Below are 15,365 nucleotides of genomic sequence, written 5' to 3'. Positions count from 1 at the left end.
AATATCAGCACTTTTCCTGTCAATAATTCAACAACTTCTTCCTCCTCATTGCACATTTTCGTATACTCAAAGATGGCTACCGAGGACCTCACTCCTGATTACAGCATCCTGTCTGGAATCCCTATGATAAAGAATTCCGTGTCTGACTTGGAGAACACATTCAAAGAAAAATGCAACGTTATCTCGAGTAACTTCACCACTTGTACCTTTGGCATCCACCTGGACACCTCCCCCGCTGAGTCTCCGCAACATGTTCTGGTCCGCCTAGAGTCTTCGAGCGATCATTTCGCGACAGTCACTGCTATACGGAAACTCGCCAGTTCCCAGTTGCCTGACCTTGTACCCCAGGTTCTAGACGTTGGCACAACCTTCACAGCGCAAGGACAGCGGATTGAATATTCGGTCACTGAATTTGTCTCCGACGCTGTCACACTCGAGCAAGAGTGGGATAAGCTTGATGGCCCTGCCCAGAAGGATTTGATGAACTCAATTATTGCCGCCATATACAAGCTGCAGACTCTCACCCTGGATAGTGACCACTCCCGCAAGTTCTTGGATGGGACTCCCTACTACTGCGACGGGAAGGTGTCCTTGATTGGCGGTCCAGAGCTTGGGTATCATGCCGATATGAAAGAATTTCTAGCCAAGCTTGCGGGTGATGCTGCGCCCGACAAGACCAACTTCAGTGCTACCTCGTCTTCCAACAGCTTCGTCGTGGAGTCTCGATTGGAAAATGTGGACCGGGTTGAATTAACCAAGGCTGACTTGGTCGAACTCCAAAAGCATGTTGTTTTTTGTCACGATGACCTCGAACCTCGCAACATCCTCATTAAGCGCGATAGTACCCAAAGTGGCACATGGCATCTAGCCGCTATCATCGATTGGGAAATGGCTGGCTTCTTTCCTTTTGCATACGAGTATGGCCACAAAGATGCACAACTAGGGTTATGCAGTCTGCAATTCAGTTACTACGCACTCTTCAAAGAACAATCACGACATTTGTTGGCCGGGGGTAAATCGGCTATCAAACTGTTGGAGGCGCTTCGGGTGATGGATGTGTCAGAAAAGAGTTGCCCAATAGAGAATGTCGGCCGACGGTTCCAACCACGGTGGCTGGAGAGGGAAAAGGTTGAGTTATCATCGGATGTTCGAGTTGGATGGGTCCGGAAAGCAAATGCTAGAGATGTTGACGTCTTTACGAAACAAGACAACGATGATCTTGAGATGGAAATCCTGAAGGAACTGGGATACGTCTGATTGAACTTATTTGAGATCGCTAAGCAACATCTTGGTCCCTATCAGTAGCCAAGGTTATGTATGTCTAGTATCACTACTTCTCTATCCATTGGTGAGAGATATTTGGGACATTGATGCCAATGAAGAGATAAATAGTAAATTAAATACGTCTAAAAATGATTCAAAATTACCTTCATCTACTGTATGGAGGAGGTGATTCGCGAGTCACGGAATCACTATCATACTTTGTGCGAAGTTAGTCTTTCTGTCTCTCAATTAATAATTGATCCTTGTACTTACGCAGACAGACAGTATAGGATCGTAGGGGGTGGTACGTCCTTCGCTAGTTATCTGGAATGGTACAACAAGAGAAACCGTTGCGCCATGCGCCTTCGTAGCTAAAGTTATGCGAATCCGGTAGGTTCTGCTAACCATACACGAATGGAACGTGGGAAGGAATAGCAATTTCTCGGTCGGGAGCATGAAAGGCTGTGTCATAGTAGCTTTGTAGATAAGAGCATCCGATTGACTGTAGTCCTTATCAATGGAACTCCGAGTTGTGCTTGGTGGTGTCATCGTTCTAGCACAGTCTGGAACAACTTCAATTGGCTCTGAAGCTCTTCTCTCTGGTTCTGCCATAGGACTGGTATCCGCGACTTTCTCCCAATTCACTTCTCTCACTCCTTGTAGAACTAGAGGGTGTGAAGCTACCCATGGAGCTACCCCAGACATAGTGCTTGGCATTGTGTCATCGTGATCGGGTAGATAACCAACGCGGCCCAGCGAGAAGCTTGTAACAGTCTCAATTACTGCTGATTTGATGCGAATATCCGGTGGCGTGCGTTTTTGCGACAATGAGATGTATTCAAGATCGATCGCTAGTTGAGAGTCTGATGCCTGAAGGTCATCCAGGTTCAGGGTCATTGGTCTAGGCTGCGTAGTTGAAACCCTTAGAATTCCTTCTTTGGTGCCGACCAAGTTCCGTCTTATCGTCTTTGTCTGAGACAAACAGTATTGCGAGTTGAAGGAAGAAATGTTGATGGGCGGTTGTTCAGGAAACAGAGGAATGACTTTGAGAGAAATGTTCTGTTCGACAAACTTTTCATCCGCACAGCCATCGTTTACGAGCACAAGTCGCGCTCGAATGGAATAATCGACATATGTCGAGCCATCCGTGAGATCGCTTTTTATCCATGACCCGATGCTCGGTGGTGGAAGTAAATGTCGTTCCCTCACTGCTGTGTTTTGATGACTGCAAGCATTGGAGGAAAGATCGCTGGGGATCTCGAATATGAATGGAATGTTGTGCGATTCTCCAGCTTGGAGGACATGACCAGCGGAAAGCAAGTCTTCTGAAATCGGTATAGCGATGTTCATAAATGTATGTGTTGTCAAGGGCGTCCCATACTGAAATGCTTGGCGAGTTGAAGCTGTGCCTCTGAAATTGACTTGGATGGACTGAAACGGAGTTTTGTTCGGGGATGCGAGTCGAATGAAACCCTGGACCGTGGATCCCGTAGTATAGACTTTGGACTCGTAGTGTCCATGAATGTCAATTTCGACGTTACAAGAGGATTTTGCCCGTGATGGGATATAATTGAGAATCTTTGAAGGCATTGTGATATTGATACAGTTGGTCAATGTAGGTGACACCGGATAGTCACTTTACTGCGGGCAGACCTCATATAAATACTCTAGTTGCAATGGATCTTCTTCATGAATTTCTAATCAAATATGAGGACGCCCTGCAGTCTTGTCGATGATAACATGCCTCGACTTGGATGTAGCATCGTAATTGGTGATGATGCCGTGGCTTGATCTGTTGTGATTGGATAGTTTCGCCGTGATAACACTCAAGGATCTGATTGGACAGTCTTGCCGTTCAATCGGCCGTGGATTAGACATGATTGGTTGATTTGGCCGAAGCCTCCGAAACGAGATTAAACGACGACCAAACTAAACCCAGCAACAACATCAACCACCCTGGACCAAGAGCTGGATTACAAGAAAATACATCTCCGACACATCGAAAGGCAGAGATTTGACATGTCTAGTCATCGTTTATACTCCCAGAATATCGCGGCGAAAAGGACGCAGTCATCTCGGGTTGATAGGCCAACTAGTAAGTTGATACATCTCCCGTTGTTCCCACCATTACATCTGATGACCATCGACTTAGGACGCGCTTGCATCAATTGCCGTCGACGAAAGATTCGATGTGACATTGTTGACAAAGGTGTCCCTTGTACAAATTGTACTCACAGCCAGCCTGAATGTCGACCGTGTCCCAACAAGAAAGAAGTCAGACAATCTCGTCAATTAGCCGTTCTAGCTCCCCTCCGTCCGCGACAGCCAACTGACTCACCGAGGACGGTATCATCGTTTACTACTGTACCAGAAATCCCATCTCCAAAGGAAGGCGGCGAGCTCGAACTCGGTGCCCACGTCTTGAATGATAGCGATGCCAGAGACGCAGAGATGGGACATCGAACTCGCGCACACTTCATCGGAAACGAGCTCTCAAACTGTAGCTATCTCTTCCGCCAAAACGCTGCTAATGTGAACTACGATAACGTGTTTCACTTCAACAACGGTCAAGTAGAGACCAGTGAGGACTGGTATGAAAGCCGCGGTGTCACAGGAGAACCGCTGGAACGTCCAGACAAGCAGCTTGAGATACGCTTGGTAAGAGCTTATTTTGACACAATTAACCGTGGATGGCCGATAGTCGATGAAGATATATTCATGACGCAGTATCATGGCCAAGACCCGGCCGATCCAGTCTGCTTGACACTTCTCAATGCAATAATGCTAGTCGGAGCCCACACTCTGGCATCACATGACGAGAGCATGATTCCCCTTCTTTCTGTTTTCTTTCACAGAACCAAGACGCTTTTTGATTGTGAAACTTGGCCTGACAGGCTTGTCTATATCCAAGTGCCTCTTCTCTTGACATGGTATTCCGACGCCAACGCTTGGTATTGGATTGGGATTGCTACGAGAACAGCTATGGCTATAGGACTGCACCGAGATACGAGCCACTCAACGATGATGCCGGTTTACAAGCGCGTTTATACTCGTCTGTGGTGGGTTCTCTTCCAGTTCGATACAATCGCGTCTGTGTCAGCTGGTAGACCTCAAGTTATGTGAGTGCTGCATATGTATCCCCGATCGCGTTCATTTCTGACACTTGTAGCAACCTCGATGATTGCGACGTTCCAGATATCCAGCCTGATCACATTGAACATCTTCCTAGAGCAGAGATTGACTTTATGATATACCATGTACAATTGTGCAAGATTATATCAGAAACAATAAGGAAGGGCTGGTCACTCCGCGCGACTGCAGAGGCAAAACTCGAAGCTATTAAGAAAGCTGATGAGTTTCTTGGAAATTTAATGCTTTCGATACCCAAATCATTGCAGTTGACAATTTCGTGTCTTGATCTATGGCAAGCCTATTTTTATCTCACATACTACAACTTCGTTTTATTGCTCCATCGTCCTGCGCCAAAGTCCCGGAAGGATGCTCCCATTGAGACACAAGAGGACGCTATACTCTGTAGAGAAGCTACAGTCGCGATTGCGTCCCTCTTTGAAGTTCTGCTCAGCAAGGACTTAATATCCTCTCTATGGCTATATAGCAACCACGTTGTTTTCACTGCGACAATTCACATCATCAACGAGATTAGCACAAACAAACCCTTGCTGGCTGCCAAGTCTCGACAAATACTACACACTTTTTGGAAAGTCCTTCAAGAGCTTGCGAAATACTGGAATTATGCAGGGGGCCTTTTCAAGGTTCTTGAGCAGAGAGCTTCAAGGCAGAGGGGCGAGCGAGTGCATGGGCCATCGGAACCCAGTCTGAACTTGCAGGTAGACGGGCGATCGTTTGACCAGCCAAAGGGGGGTCCATCGGGTTGGAGTAGTAACAACATTGATCTGTCAGCTGATGCCAATGGAAATATGGGCGATCTCGGCTCAGATATCTACACAGCAGCTGGGTCGCATAATATCACTATGGACTTTCTTACGGGCGGTCAGGATCAGTCATTCAATGATTTGTTCATGATGGATACTTCGGCGTTTGACTTTCTCTTTAGCGAGGATATCAACTAGACTAGGTCGTCCGATTGGCGCCCGAAAATGAGCAATCAATGAAATTTACAGAAATAATTATACATATAACCTTTAGTATATCGTCGTCTGTGATAGACTCTCAACTAGAAGGTAATTATAATCTATTCCAAATCTATTTTAGACAAGTTGCTAGGATATAATATATATGCATAATAAGATCAGCTACCACCACCATTTATAAGAGCACCGCATGGACCATTGGAAAATATATAATGAGGTGTTACTGGGGCATTAGTGTTCGTTAAGTAGCTTCCAAAGAAAGGCTGAGCTCCATTGGCGCAAGTGCCTGAAGTACCAGTCACGTAAACATAGCAGGTGCCGGTGGAGTTGTCGAAAAGAGTGACACGGCAGAAGGGTCGTTTCTGACACTCGACACAACAAGTCTCTGCAGTGAAGCCACTGCCGAGAGAAGCTGGTTTATTATCGGTAGCAGCAACATTCTTCCATGCCACGATACGTCCTCCGTTATTGGCGGTGCTCACGATATTATTGCTGCTGCATGCAGCGTATACGGTTGCGGTGGGAATATCAGACTCGATGGTGACTTGTACATGTTAGCTATTCTGGGGTAGAAAATGATGGAGTATTGTAGTAACTTACCAGTGTTGGTAACAGTAGAGGTAGAAGTAGTTGAGGTCCAAGAGGTTGTTGTAGGATAGCTGGTCGTGGTAGTCGTGGTGCTGACATCATGAGGATAAGAGACAGTGGTGATTGTAGAATAGACAGTTGACATGACAGTCTTTGTAGCAGCCTTTAGTGTGACTCGTGGTCCCTGGGCCGTGATAGTGGTAGTCTTGGTCGAGTAAGAGGGCTTTTTGACGGTACAGGCAACCTTTTGGGGATACAAAGCGGATGTAACGAGGGGCTTAATGGCTGTATCCCTGTTTTCAACGGCGCGGACCTTGCGTCTGGCGACATACGAGGGATCATTGAGAACAGGAGTGAAACCAGCGGGAGCTGGTACTGTTGAGGTGATGTAGACGGTCGTGTAGGTCATACTATCGGTCATTGTTACGTGTGTGCTGGTAGAAGTGCTGTACTCGGTCTGCTCGGCTAAATAAACTATCAGCAATATGTTCAGAATATGGAACGAGTTTTTTCTTACAAGTGATTACGCTTGTAGCAGTCTTGGTAGCGGCATCGGCTATCTCGGTGGTTGTAGTCAATCGGTGACTTTAACGGTCGTTGTCTTGGGTCGTGGTACAACAATGACCTTGACCTTGCGGATGAACTTCTTGACAATCGTGATTTTCTCAACAACAGTTGTAGTAGCTGTTGGGACAGACTTCACAGACTTGGGTCCGAGCGCAGTTGCGCATGTTGGTGCTGGAGCAGCAGCGGCCAAAGCTTCGGCGCTCAGGGCACAGAAAAGGAGGAAAGACTTGAGGGCTACCATTGCGATCGATGTTGCAGAAAGGTCAGAACGGTAGAAACAGAGACAAAATGGAACAGGCGGATCTATATAAATAAAAGGTAGTCTGTGAATTGGTGCTTGTGCTGGCTTTGAAGGATTCGACACTATCAAGAGCCAGATGCGCTATTGGATTCTAGATCCAAAGCCGAACGCTCGTTTTGTGTCTCGTCTGATCCTCTGACAGGGGATTGTCAATAGTTTCGTTACTGTTTGCTGTGATCAGCTAGGTCTGTCTGGGTCTAGATTAAAGGCTTGGCCAGTATGTGGATATTCCCCCTGTACGTGTTGGCTCGCTACATAGCCTGTCATTTTTATTAACAGCCATTAAGTTTCCGGTGGGTATAATAAATGCTGTATTTCCGAAACTATTTATATTTATATAGTAAGCTAAAGAAAGAGAACTATTGAAACACTGCATCTTGTCGTAATGCGCACCAAGTGAAGTTGCCCAGTTGTCCTTAGTGAGAAAGAAACGATATGCTCCTAACCGTAGTAGTACCCAAAATCTAACAGTAATGCTCCAAGTTATGGTTTGGAAAATGTCTCAGTTGTATAGTAATATTACTTCCAAAACAGCAGCACTATTTTTGAGACAGTTTACAAGTTAACGAAAGAACATGTATTAAAAGAAAGCATATAAACAATATTTGCCCACGAGGTACCCTAACCCTCGCTCGTTTAGCTGTAACTAGACGAGTTGTCCGCAATGCTAATCGACGAAACCTGTACTTGTGAAGTAAGTCCCTGGCCCTGGGGAACATTGCTGTATCTTTGCTCTTGTTGCTGTCCCTGGAAGTTATTCTGTGGAACAGGAGAGCCTTGCAGATTGACGTTCATATTTCGGGGAGCTCCATGACTTCCTTGCTGATACTGCATATATTGAACATCAGGCTGTTGGGTCTGCATCATGCGAGGATTGTTATGACTTTGTCCGACATATGCCGAGCCAGATGACAGGTTATAGCCCATACCATCCACCGTTGCCACCGGCTGCTGGTGGTGGTGTTGTGGATGCTGCTGCTGCTGCTGCTGTTGTGGATAAGGCTGGTATTGTTGAGGTGGCATGTTCGTATTCTGACCAGCGAACATTTGACCATGATTGAGAGGCTGGAATGGATCTCCCTGAGAAGGCATACGATATTGTGAAGAATCAGATGACGATAATCCAGGAGGATTCCCCTTCCAGTCTTGAGCTGACATCTCTTCCGCCTTTTGAGCAAAACGACTAGGTCTAGTTTGATACGGGGTGTCCTGCCTCGCCCGCAGTCCAAAATCGATAGCCCTGCGATCGCCCTTCGTCCCGCGTATGTCGCCTAGATACTCTGCAAAGTTCAAATATGCCTTCTGCACTACCTTGAAATATCGCAGCTTCAGATTCACTGGAACGCTCTTATCGATTTCAGCGTCGAGCTCTTCTCCTTGCGCGTCATATTCGGCCAATGCCAAAGCTGTCTGACAGAGGTTACGTATCTGACGACCGTTCCATCGACCAAACTTGTGCTGAAGATAGTGCTCTCGTGCAAAGTCTTCGATTGAAGAGTCGTCGTATTCGATGTCGCGGCCCTGCTGCTTGAATCGATCTCGAATGAGTTCGAGGTTGAGCTCAAAAACTCGAATTGTCTTTTCCTCGTCAAGTTCAGGATAATAGAGACTCATGTGAACTCGAGAAGCAAAAGCTTCATCAAAGTCCCCAATACGGTTCGTAGTTAAAAACAGGATGCCCGTATAATATTCCAGTACGCGAAGAAACACTGTGTCATCAGCGGAATGCTTACTTGGAGGTCAAACTGTTTCCAACTTACCGGCGACAAGTCCATTTCGAACAAAGTCCATGCGATCTCGAGCAGAAAGAAAGACATCAGCCTCGTCCAAGAGCAAGATACAACCCCATCGACTGGCCAATGCAAAGTTTCTCTCGAGTTCCTCCTCCACTTCACGAGCTGTGGAGCCAAGATCACCTGTAATTGTAAGGATAGTGTCAAGGTGAGAGAGGGTTTGTCTTACCGCAGGTGATTTGAAACAGTGGCTTTTTGAAAAGTTCGGCAATACCCTCTATGAGTGAGCGTAGTTAGTTGTCCATCACCTTCATACAATCCAAGAAAGAAAGAATGAATGACGAACCCGCAGTAGTAGTTTTTCCAACCCCAGGCGCTCCATGTAATAGCAGGATAAGCCCTTTTCCTGTACAACAGCTCATTAGTAACTAATAATTGTCAAATGAAAAGAACGGTTGAAATCACTTTACCTTTTCCCTTAATTAAATCAGTCTGCTCATCTTTCGTAACCGACGTCTGCTTCGAGCGAAAGTGCTGCACTACAAGCGACTTGACCATTTCACGATGGCCGTCTGGCAACTCAAGCCTGTTAAACGCTTTCACAGATAGAGTTCGCGCGTCAACGTCTTCGTAACGTAAAAAGTTAAGATCGAGTTGAGCTATCCATTAATGTTAGTTGCTGCTTTGCATCGGTAAGGTTAGATTACTGACCCCATTTGCGACTGCGAAGCACGAATCCAAATACTCGATATGTCATAACTATCAGCTCGTCATCACTGAGCCCCTGTCCATCCCTTGGGATATCTTCGAGTGGCCTCGGAGAAAGCAAGAGGGAAGGTGCCCGCAAAGATGTCGTTGGGACAAGGCTCCGAACAAAGTTTTCAGTTAACGTGCTGTCGATGTGTTCGCCATCGTGTATGGCTTGGCCATCGCAGCAAGGCGCTGCACAATAATCTTCATCCCTGTCATCGGGAGCAGTGCTCACAGGTGCGATGGTGGGTTCCCACTTCTTCCTCCTTGTCTCGTCTGCTAGGGCCTCGTTGAAATCCACCACAACCTGGCTGTCGATCTCGTCCCGCGTATCCAAGGTATAGCCCATGTAATACATAGGCTTGAACCTTGAAATGTCAAGGAGCATCTTCCCGTGTTTTTTAAGCTTATCATGAAGATCGATGGTTTTTGCATAACGAAAAGGATAGACAGGTAATGATCTAATGTCCTTGAGTCCTCCATACTGCGGTATCTTGAATGTTTTTGAAACGGGACCAAATTGTTTCCCGTCAAAATCAATGTACACGCAATGCAGAAGAACTGGGAATTCGTCCTCTTCTTCATCATCGTCACTGCTGTCTTCCTTACTCGCCCGTTTCTTGTTCCATCGAAGCCAAAGGTCTTCCACCATGTGACGTGGTGTCTGGATGCGAAGTACGATGTATGCTTGTTTCTCCTTCTGATCGATAACTCGGGTCCCAGGCTTGTACAAATGCCAAAGATCATTAAAAGAGATGCTCGTACAGTCGGGGCTGTCCACATGTTTGAGCTTTGACTTAATGGTATTGTCATAGAAATCCATTAAACACCGCAAGTGAAGCAGCCCCGTTACAGAGCCAAGCTTCTCTTCACCTTCAACGTCTCCACTCGCACCTCCGTTCTGTGGTATCTGGAATTGATTGTCGTTTGATGGTGGTTCTATCTCATCAGCTCCCTTGACAGGAATATCTTTGGCAAAGTCAGATTCGGGAGGTTTCTCAGATTTCCCAATCATCAGATCGCCACCGTCGTACACCTCTGGTGTCGCTGGCATACGTTGCGTTCCATCAAAGCCTTCAAACTGTTTCTCCAGTGTTGAAAGGTGCTCCCTTAGCTTCTCTTCATAGTAGACCAACTGTTTGAATGGTCGTAAAAATACCATTGATTGATCCTTAGCCAAGCCCCATTGGGTCTCTTCCATAATCTTACAGAAGATGGCTACCAGTGGATTTGAGTGGATCTTAATCCTCTCAGGTAATGATATTTCGCCATGTGAGTTTTGGTCCTGCCCCCAGATCGTCTTTTCCGTGGGACGATGACTAGCAGACTTTGCCATAGTAGAACCCCCAGCATGGGGGAGATCGAGTCGAAGTATGACTTGTGGTTCCGGATCAGAAGAAACAACCTCTATAGGGGCAAGTATAGATTCGTCGAGGCCCTTTTTGCTAGCGATGAAGACTTCCCAATCGACTCGGAGAGCTTGAGCCCGAACTCCGTTCAGAAAGGCTTCCATGCTAATGGTTTTCGAAGTTTCTGACACCTGCTCCGCAAAGATGTTCGACTTTGTTGCTGCTTCTGCATCCCGTGTTGATTTGATAAGTTTCTCCATCCCCAGTATCCGTTCATTCGAGCGCCTAATCCTTGTCATGAAAAACATAGCATCCCAGTAGAACTGAAGCTCAGCTGAATGAAACTGTTTGACCTCTTCCGGTGACATTAAATCCAATGAAATGTCATTACCAAATTCTTGCTTCACGAACACGTCTGTGGCTTGGCCAAGATTGAAGGCATTGTCAACAATTTTCATTCTGGATTCCATTGCGGCGAACCTCTGCTCCAGCGACTGGGAGTCTTGCGTCGTTTCGTCTGTTGCCTCATCTTGATTTTTGCTTTTGTGTTCATTTGGTGTGTTCTGCTCACCACCGTCTTTGTGTGACTCAGCGGTTGATGAGTTGTCAGCCGGTGAGCTCATGGTTTCAATAGTGCGAACAAAGGATATCGTACTTGGTGGGTAAAGAGTCTGGCAATTCAGCAAGGAATCCCGCCCCCTCTATATATGGCGTTATTGAGAGATATTATGTATTGCGTGATATCGAATGTGAAACCATCCCCGCCACGTAAGACGAAAGTGCGTCGAATTAGATAGCTCTGTGAGTTGTTCAAGCTGATAGGGTTGAAGCATCTGCACGAACCCGGTAGGTATCAGCAGAATATTGGAAGCGATTGGGCCTTTGCGTCTCACAGAAGCGAAGCATGCAGCATCTTTGGCGCTTAGGCGCCGTTCGCCGGTAAGGCTCTGGAGGGACTGGATGAGAAACAATGTAATCCTCATCATCCTGGTCAGGCTCCCGACAGCTGAACCACCTTTACATCAGGCTGTCGAATCTTTGCCCCCCGCGTCCGTTCCCCTCTTTCCATCTCCCCCTTCCTTCTTCCAAGGCATGTTGAATCCTGTTTCTCGACTTTCTTGCTAAGTTATCGAACAACATGATGCACACACAGCCAGTACTTAGCCGCCCATCGCGGCGTCCACAAATTGAGCTTCATACTCCAGAAGTCGATTTTATCGAGAATCGACTGACAGAGTACCATCCAGCTTTCGATGTCAGCAAAGTTCGGTACAGTAAAAATCAAGGCCAGTTCGTCGCTATTGTTCCACCTTGTTCCCAGGGCCTGACGGTACCCAATGTCTCGACACCTTCTCAGGCACGGCCAATGCCAGCACCTATCGCAGAGATGGAATTCTGGGACAACATATTTGTCATTGCTATGAAACGCCTTGATGAGGAGTCAAATATTAAGTCAAAATGGAGCATTCGACACCTTTCCAAATGGGATGATATACAAGCTAGGTTGGAAGACGCGCAAAACGAGTATAACTTCAATAACCAGTCCAAGACCGTTGGCAAGGCTAGAAGAGCAATACGAAACATCCTAGATAACCACCATTCTATTCCTCAACAGATAGGGAAGGTTGTACCAAACTCAGAGATTGCTGGTCCCATTGTGGGTGTCATAAATCTCATGGTGGATGTGAGTGTGAATCAAGAACCTATTCTCGGAATCAAAGCGACTGACTACAGCGTTGAGGCTTACAGCAAAGCATCTGAAGTCCGTGATGAAGTGACTTCCAGCCTGGAAAGCTTACCGGCTTGCTTTGCCAAGATAGATCTCTATCTCCAAACATTCGAAAAGGATGAGAATGTAATCAAAGCATCGACCGATCTTGTGGTGGCTGTTTTTGAGGCAGTCGAATGTTCGATCAAATTCTACACAAGTGTACAAGGTGAGAATAGTTCTTGCGTTGGAAAGTAGAGAAACTAACAGCGTTATGTAGCCACTAGGGCTGTTGCTGCCATATTCGGCGGCAAACAGTATCAAGCAAACCTTGTCCAAAGTCTGGCCTCCATCAAGAGCTCTTGCGACGAGTTAGAGAATCAGGCCAGGATGTCGTTTTATCATTGTATGAAAGGTGGTATGTCAAATCTTCGTTTGGCAATTCAACACTAGCTGGGAACTTACTTCAAATACAGACAATGAACGCATGTCCGGAGACCTTTCATCAATTATTCAAGGCAACACGATGACGCATGTCGGTCTCGGAGCAATAATGCATGAACAGCATGCTCAGACTGAGAGTATGCTCTGGGTGCAGAACTTAGTCAACCAAGTTTTCTCATTACTAAAGGATCAAGAGAGTAAGCTCGGTCCATCCTATGTTGACGATTCGCTAATTATGATAGGAAACTGGCTGCCACATTCACCTTGCCCGTCCAGGCCTTTGACTCCCCAGCCTTTGACATTGCCTGTCTTGACACCTCGACAGCTCTGGTCTCAATTATCAATTCCAAATCTGGATGAGGTAGACTTGCAGCACATAGCAGGCCGCGCTGAAGAGATGTTTCAACAAGACCGAGGTCGGGCTCAACAGATAGTGACAATGTCGTTGTTCCGGAGCTGGATCGACAGCGCCCAGTCGACCAAGCTTCTTATTCATGGTAGCTTTAGAGCTGCAGGAGATGTTTCTCCTCTTTCTACACTCTGCACAGTGCTATCTCTCACATTCAGACAGACTGGACGCTTCATCAGTCTTGTGTTCTTTTGTGGTCGTCACCTCGTGTGGGACGATTACCACGGAGGCGCTGTCATGATACGCTCGCTTATTGCCCAGGTCCTACGTCAGTATCCGACTCAGTATCTCAGTCCTGAAGTGCACAGTTGTTTACGGAATATGGGAGATATTGACACATTATGCGATCTCTTTCGAATTTTACTTGGCCAAATACCCCCAAGCATACCGGTAGTCTGCCTCATCGATGGTATAAACCGTTACGAGACTGAGGAGTACCTCGATGATATGGCAACAGTTATCTTGAGATTGGTAGAACTTGTGGATGTATCTAGTCATGGGAGGAACACGTGCTTCAAACTGCTACTAGCATCCTCGCTGCCCACCAGAGAAGTGCAGCGGGTATTCGGTGGAGACCAGAATGCGTTACTTCATATGGAGAACGTCCCAGTCTCTGAAACGACCATTGGGTTGAACCTATTTCAGGAACAGCTAGATCATCAAATGTGATTTGATAAGAGGTAGACTCTAGATTTTAAATTCGAGAATATTGCCTATCTTGAAGAGTCATAGCGGTGTTCCATAGGGACGAAAGATCGATGGATCAACACGAAAGTCAACCACTCCGTGCTAGTCGCCAGGCTTCGTAACACATCCCAATGCAGATACATGATGAATATCGGCTTGTTCCGCAATGTGTCACGGATAGGATGGCCCATCACTCCACAACGAGCGTCGTGGACCATGCTATGCAAGAAATAGGGATGCGCAACGGAACGCCTTCTGGCGATGTGTAGCTTCATATTCATAAAAAGGAAGTCAACCGCGGTGTTTTATCAAATGATACAGCAGCAGATGGAGGTGCAGCAGGATCTAGAGGTTATTCTAGACTAGAAGACTACATATAATTATCCCATGGTCTCTCGCCTAGGGCCTAACTATCATTGATCTCTCGGGGATTCTTAGAAAGAGTTCCCCTCAACTTCGAAAACCGATATCTCTCCAAGTCAAGCCGATTTCCTTCATCAATAGTTGCCTCCGCAAAGGATCGCTTCAATTCCTGTACCTTGCGCAAGGCACAGTCTACATGATAGCACTGCAAGGACCCCCAAATCGGAGGCACAGCTAGTGTCATGGTTCCAACGAATGTACCCACTCCCGACAGGATAGCAGCAGCTTTAAATGGGACGACCACCGCAGAGATGCACAGAGCACAGGTGCTGCTACAATATCAGATAGGATCCGAGATCTCCCAAGGTTGGACTTACCAAAAGAATGCCGTCGGTGAGAAGGGTTGAGACTGGGTCTTTTGATTCTCCTGCGTACAGAGAAGGATATTCTCCATGACCGCCAGATCACGGAGGGCTGTGTCAGTACACACCTTGAGGCGGACCATGTCTCTTTCGATTCGTGATGGAGGTTGGTTTGACAGTGCTGTTGATTTGTAAGCAATTGCACTGACTCATGCTTAATTTGGGAAGATCTGACCTTGTGTTGGGCCTGTGTCGATATCAGCGCAGGTCTGACTGATTCGATCCAGTGTCTCGAGGTATAACTTCAAATAGAAATCGGCACAGCTTCGACGACATTCGAAAGCTAACCACGCCTCGCGAATTGGATCTCCATCAAGAGTCGAGATCGGGTTTTCGATCGCACCCAGCAGATCGGCAACGGTGTCCACTTGTCGATCAGAAAGAAGAGTCGACTCTTCATGGTCTCCCGAGCCTGTCAGGTCGTATTGATCCATTTTTTTTTGTTTAGCTTGATGGAGGGAATTCCTTGAGTAGTGAAAAGGAGAGGAGTCTAAGACGAACAAGAAAAGAAGGGCGAAAGCCTCAAGGGTCTGAGGTCTGTGAATCAGAGCGGGAGCGGCTTCTTCTCTCGTCGAGCCTCGCCTTTCTTTTCCACATTTTAACTTTTTGGCTCTGATAAGCGCCCGACGGGTGGGTGGCTTGTCCTATTCGACGTGCGTGTGCTACTTC

General features: G+C 46.7%; 7 protein-coding genes across 7 annotated transcripts, besides 1 other annotated feature; 3 read left to right on the top strand and 4 right to left on the bottom strand.

The window, feature by feature from the left end:
• Window positions 1-72: 72 nt before the first annotated feature.
• On the top strand, window positions 73-1,257 carry FPSE_02335 (uncharacterized protein; the record flags this gene model as incomplete). Its single annotated transcript, XM_009255454.1, has 1 exon — window positions 73-1,257. One exon carries the CDS (start codon window positions 73-75, stop codon window positions 1,255-1,257), a length of 1,185 nt encoding a protein of 394 aa, XP_009253729.1.
• Window positions 1,258-1,429: 172 nt separating this feature from the next.
• On the bottom strand, window positions 1,430-2,853 carry FPSE_02336 (uncharacterized protein; the record flags this gene model as incomplete). Its single annotated transcript, XM_009255455.1, has 2 exons — window positions 1,430-1,480; window positions 1,537-2,853. 2 exons carry the CDS (start codon window positions 2,851-2,853, stop codon window positions 1,430-1,432), a joined length of 1,368 nt encoding a protein of 455 aa, XP_009253730.1.
• A 429-nt stretch (window positions 2,854-3,282) lies between these two features.
• FPSE_02337 (uncharacterized protein) lies at window positions 3,283-5,354 on the top strand (the record flags this gene model as incomplete). The annotated part of the gene is made up of 3 exons (XM_009255456.1): window positions 3,283-3,358; window positions 3,416-4,382; window positions 4,433-5,354. 3 exons carry the CDS (start codon window positions 3,283-3,285, stop codon window positions 5,352-5,354), a joined length of 1,965 nt encoding a protein of 654 aa, XP_009253731.1.
• Window positions 5,355-5,533: 179 nt separating this feature from the next.
• FPSE_02338 (uncharacterized protein) lies at window positions 5,534-6,771 on the bottom strand (the record flags this gene model as incomplete). The annotated part of the gene is made up of 4 exons (XM_009255457.1): window positions 5,534-5,919; window positions 5,976-6,428; window positions 6,481-6,523; window positions 6,580-6,771. 4 exons carry the CDS (start codon window positions 6,769-6,771, stop codon window positions 5,534-5,536), a joined length of 1,074 nt encoding a protein of 357 aa, XP_009253732.1.
• Window positions 6,772-7,467: 696 nt separating this feature from the next.
• On the bottom strand, window positions 7,468-11,286 carry FPSE_02339 (uncharacterized protein; the record flags this gene model as incomplete). Its single annotated transcript, XM_009255458.1, has 6 exons — window positions 7,468-8,540; window positions 8,592-8,747; window positions 8,794-8,841; window positions 8,911-8,970; window positions 9,035-9,223; window positions 9,276-11,286. 6 exons carry the CDS (start codon window positions 11,284-11,286, stop codon window positions 7,468-7,470), a joined length of 3,537 nt encoding a protein of 1,178 aa, XP_009253733.1.
• Window positions 7,802-7,824: a microsatellite.
• Window positions 11,287-11,801: 515 nt separating the features above from the next.
• Window positions 11,802-13,893, top strand: FPSE_02340 (uncharacterized protein; the record flags this gene model as incomplete). The annotated part of the gene is made up of 4 exons (XM_009255459.1): window positions 11,802-12,600; window positions 12,652-12,789; window positions 12,848-13,012; window positions 13,058-13,893. The coding sequence occupies 4 exons, from the start codon at window positions 11,802-11,804 to the stop codon at window positions 13,891-13,893; spliced, it is 1,938 nt and encodes a 645-aa protein (XP_009253734.1).
• Window positions 13,894-14,317: 424 nt separating this feature from the next.
• FPSE_02341 (uncharacterized protein) lies at window positions 14,318-15,130 on the bottom strand (the record flags this gene model as incomplete). The annotated part of the gene is made up of 3 exons (XM_009255460.1): window positions 14,318-14,603; window positions 14,652-14,817; window positions 14,872-15,130. The coding sequence occupies 3 exons, from the start codon at window positions 15,128-15,130 to the stop codon at window positions 14,318-14,320; spliced, it is 711 nt and encodes a 236-aa protein (XP_009253735.1).
• Between the last annotated feature and the right edge of the window lie 235 nt (window positions 15,131-15,365).

The sequence above is a fragment of the Fusarium pseudograminearum genome, chromosome 2 (assembly GCF_000303195.2).
Source record: "Fusarium pseudograminearum CS3096 chromosome 2, whole genome shotgun sequence".
Taxonomy (NCBI): domain Eukaryota; kingdom Fungi; phylum Ascomycota; class Sordariomycetes; order Hypocreales; family Nectriaceae; genus Fusarium; species Fusarium pseudograminearum.
This window is presented reverse-complemented; position numbering and strand designations above follow the sequence as displayed.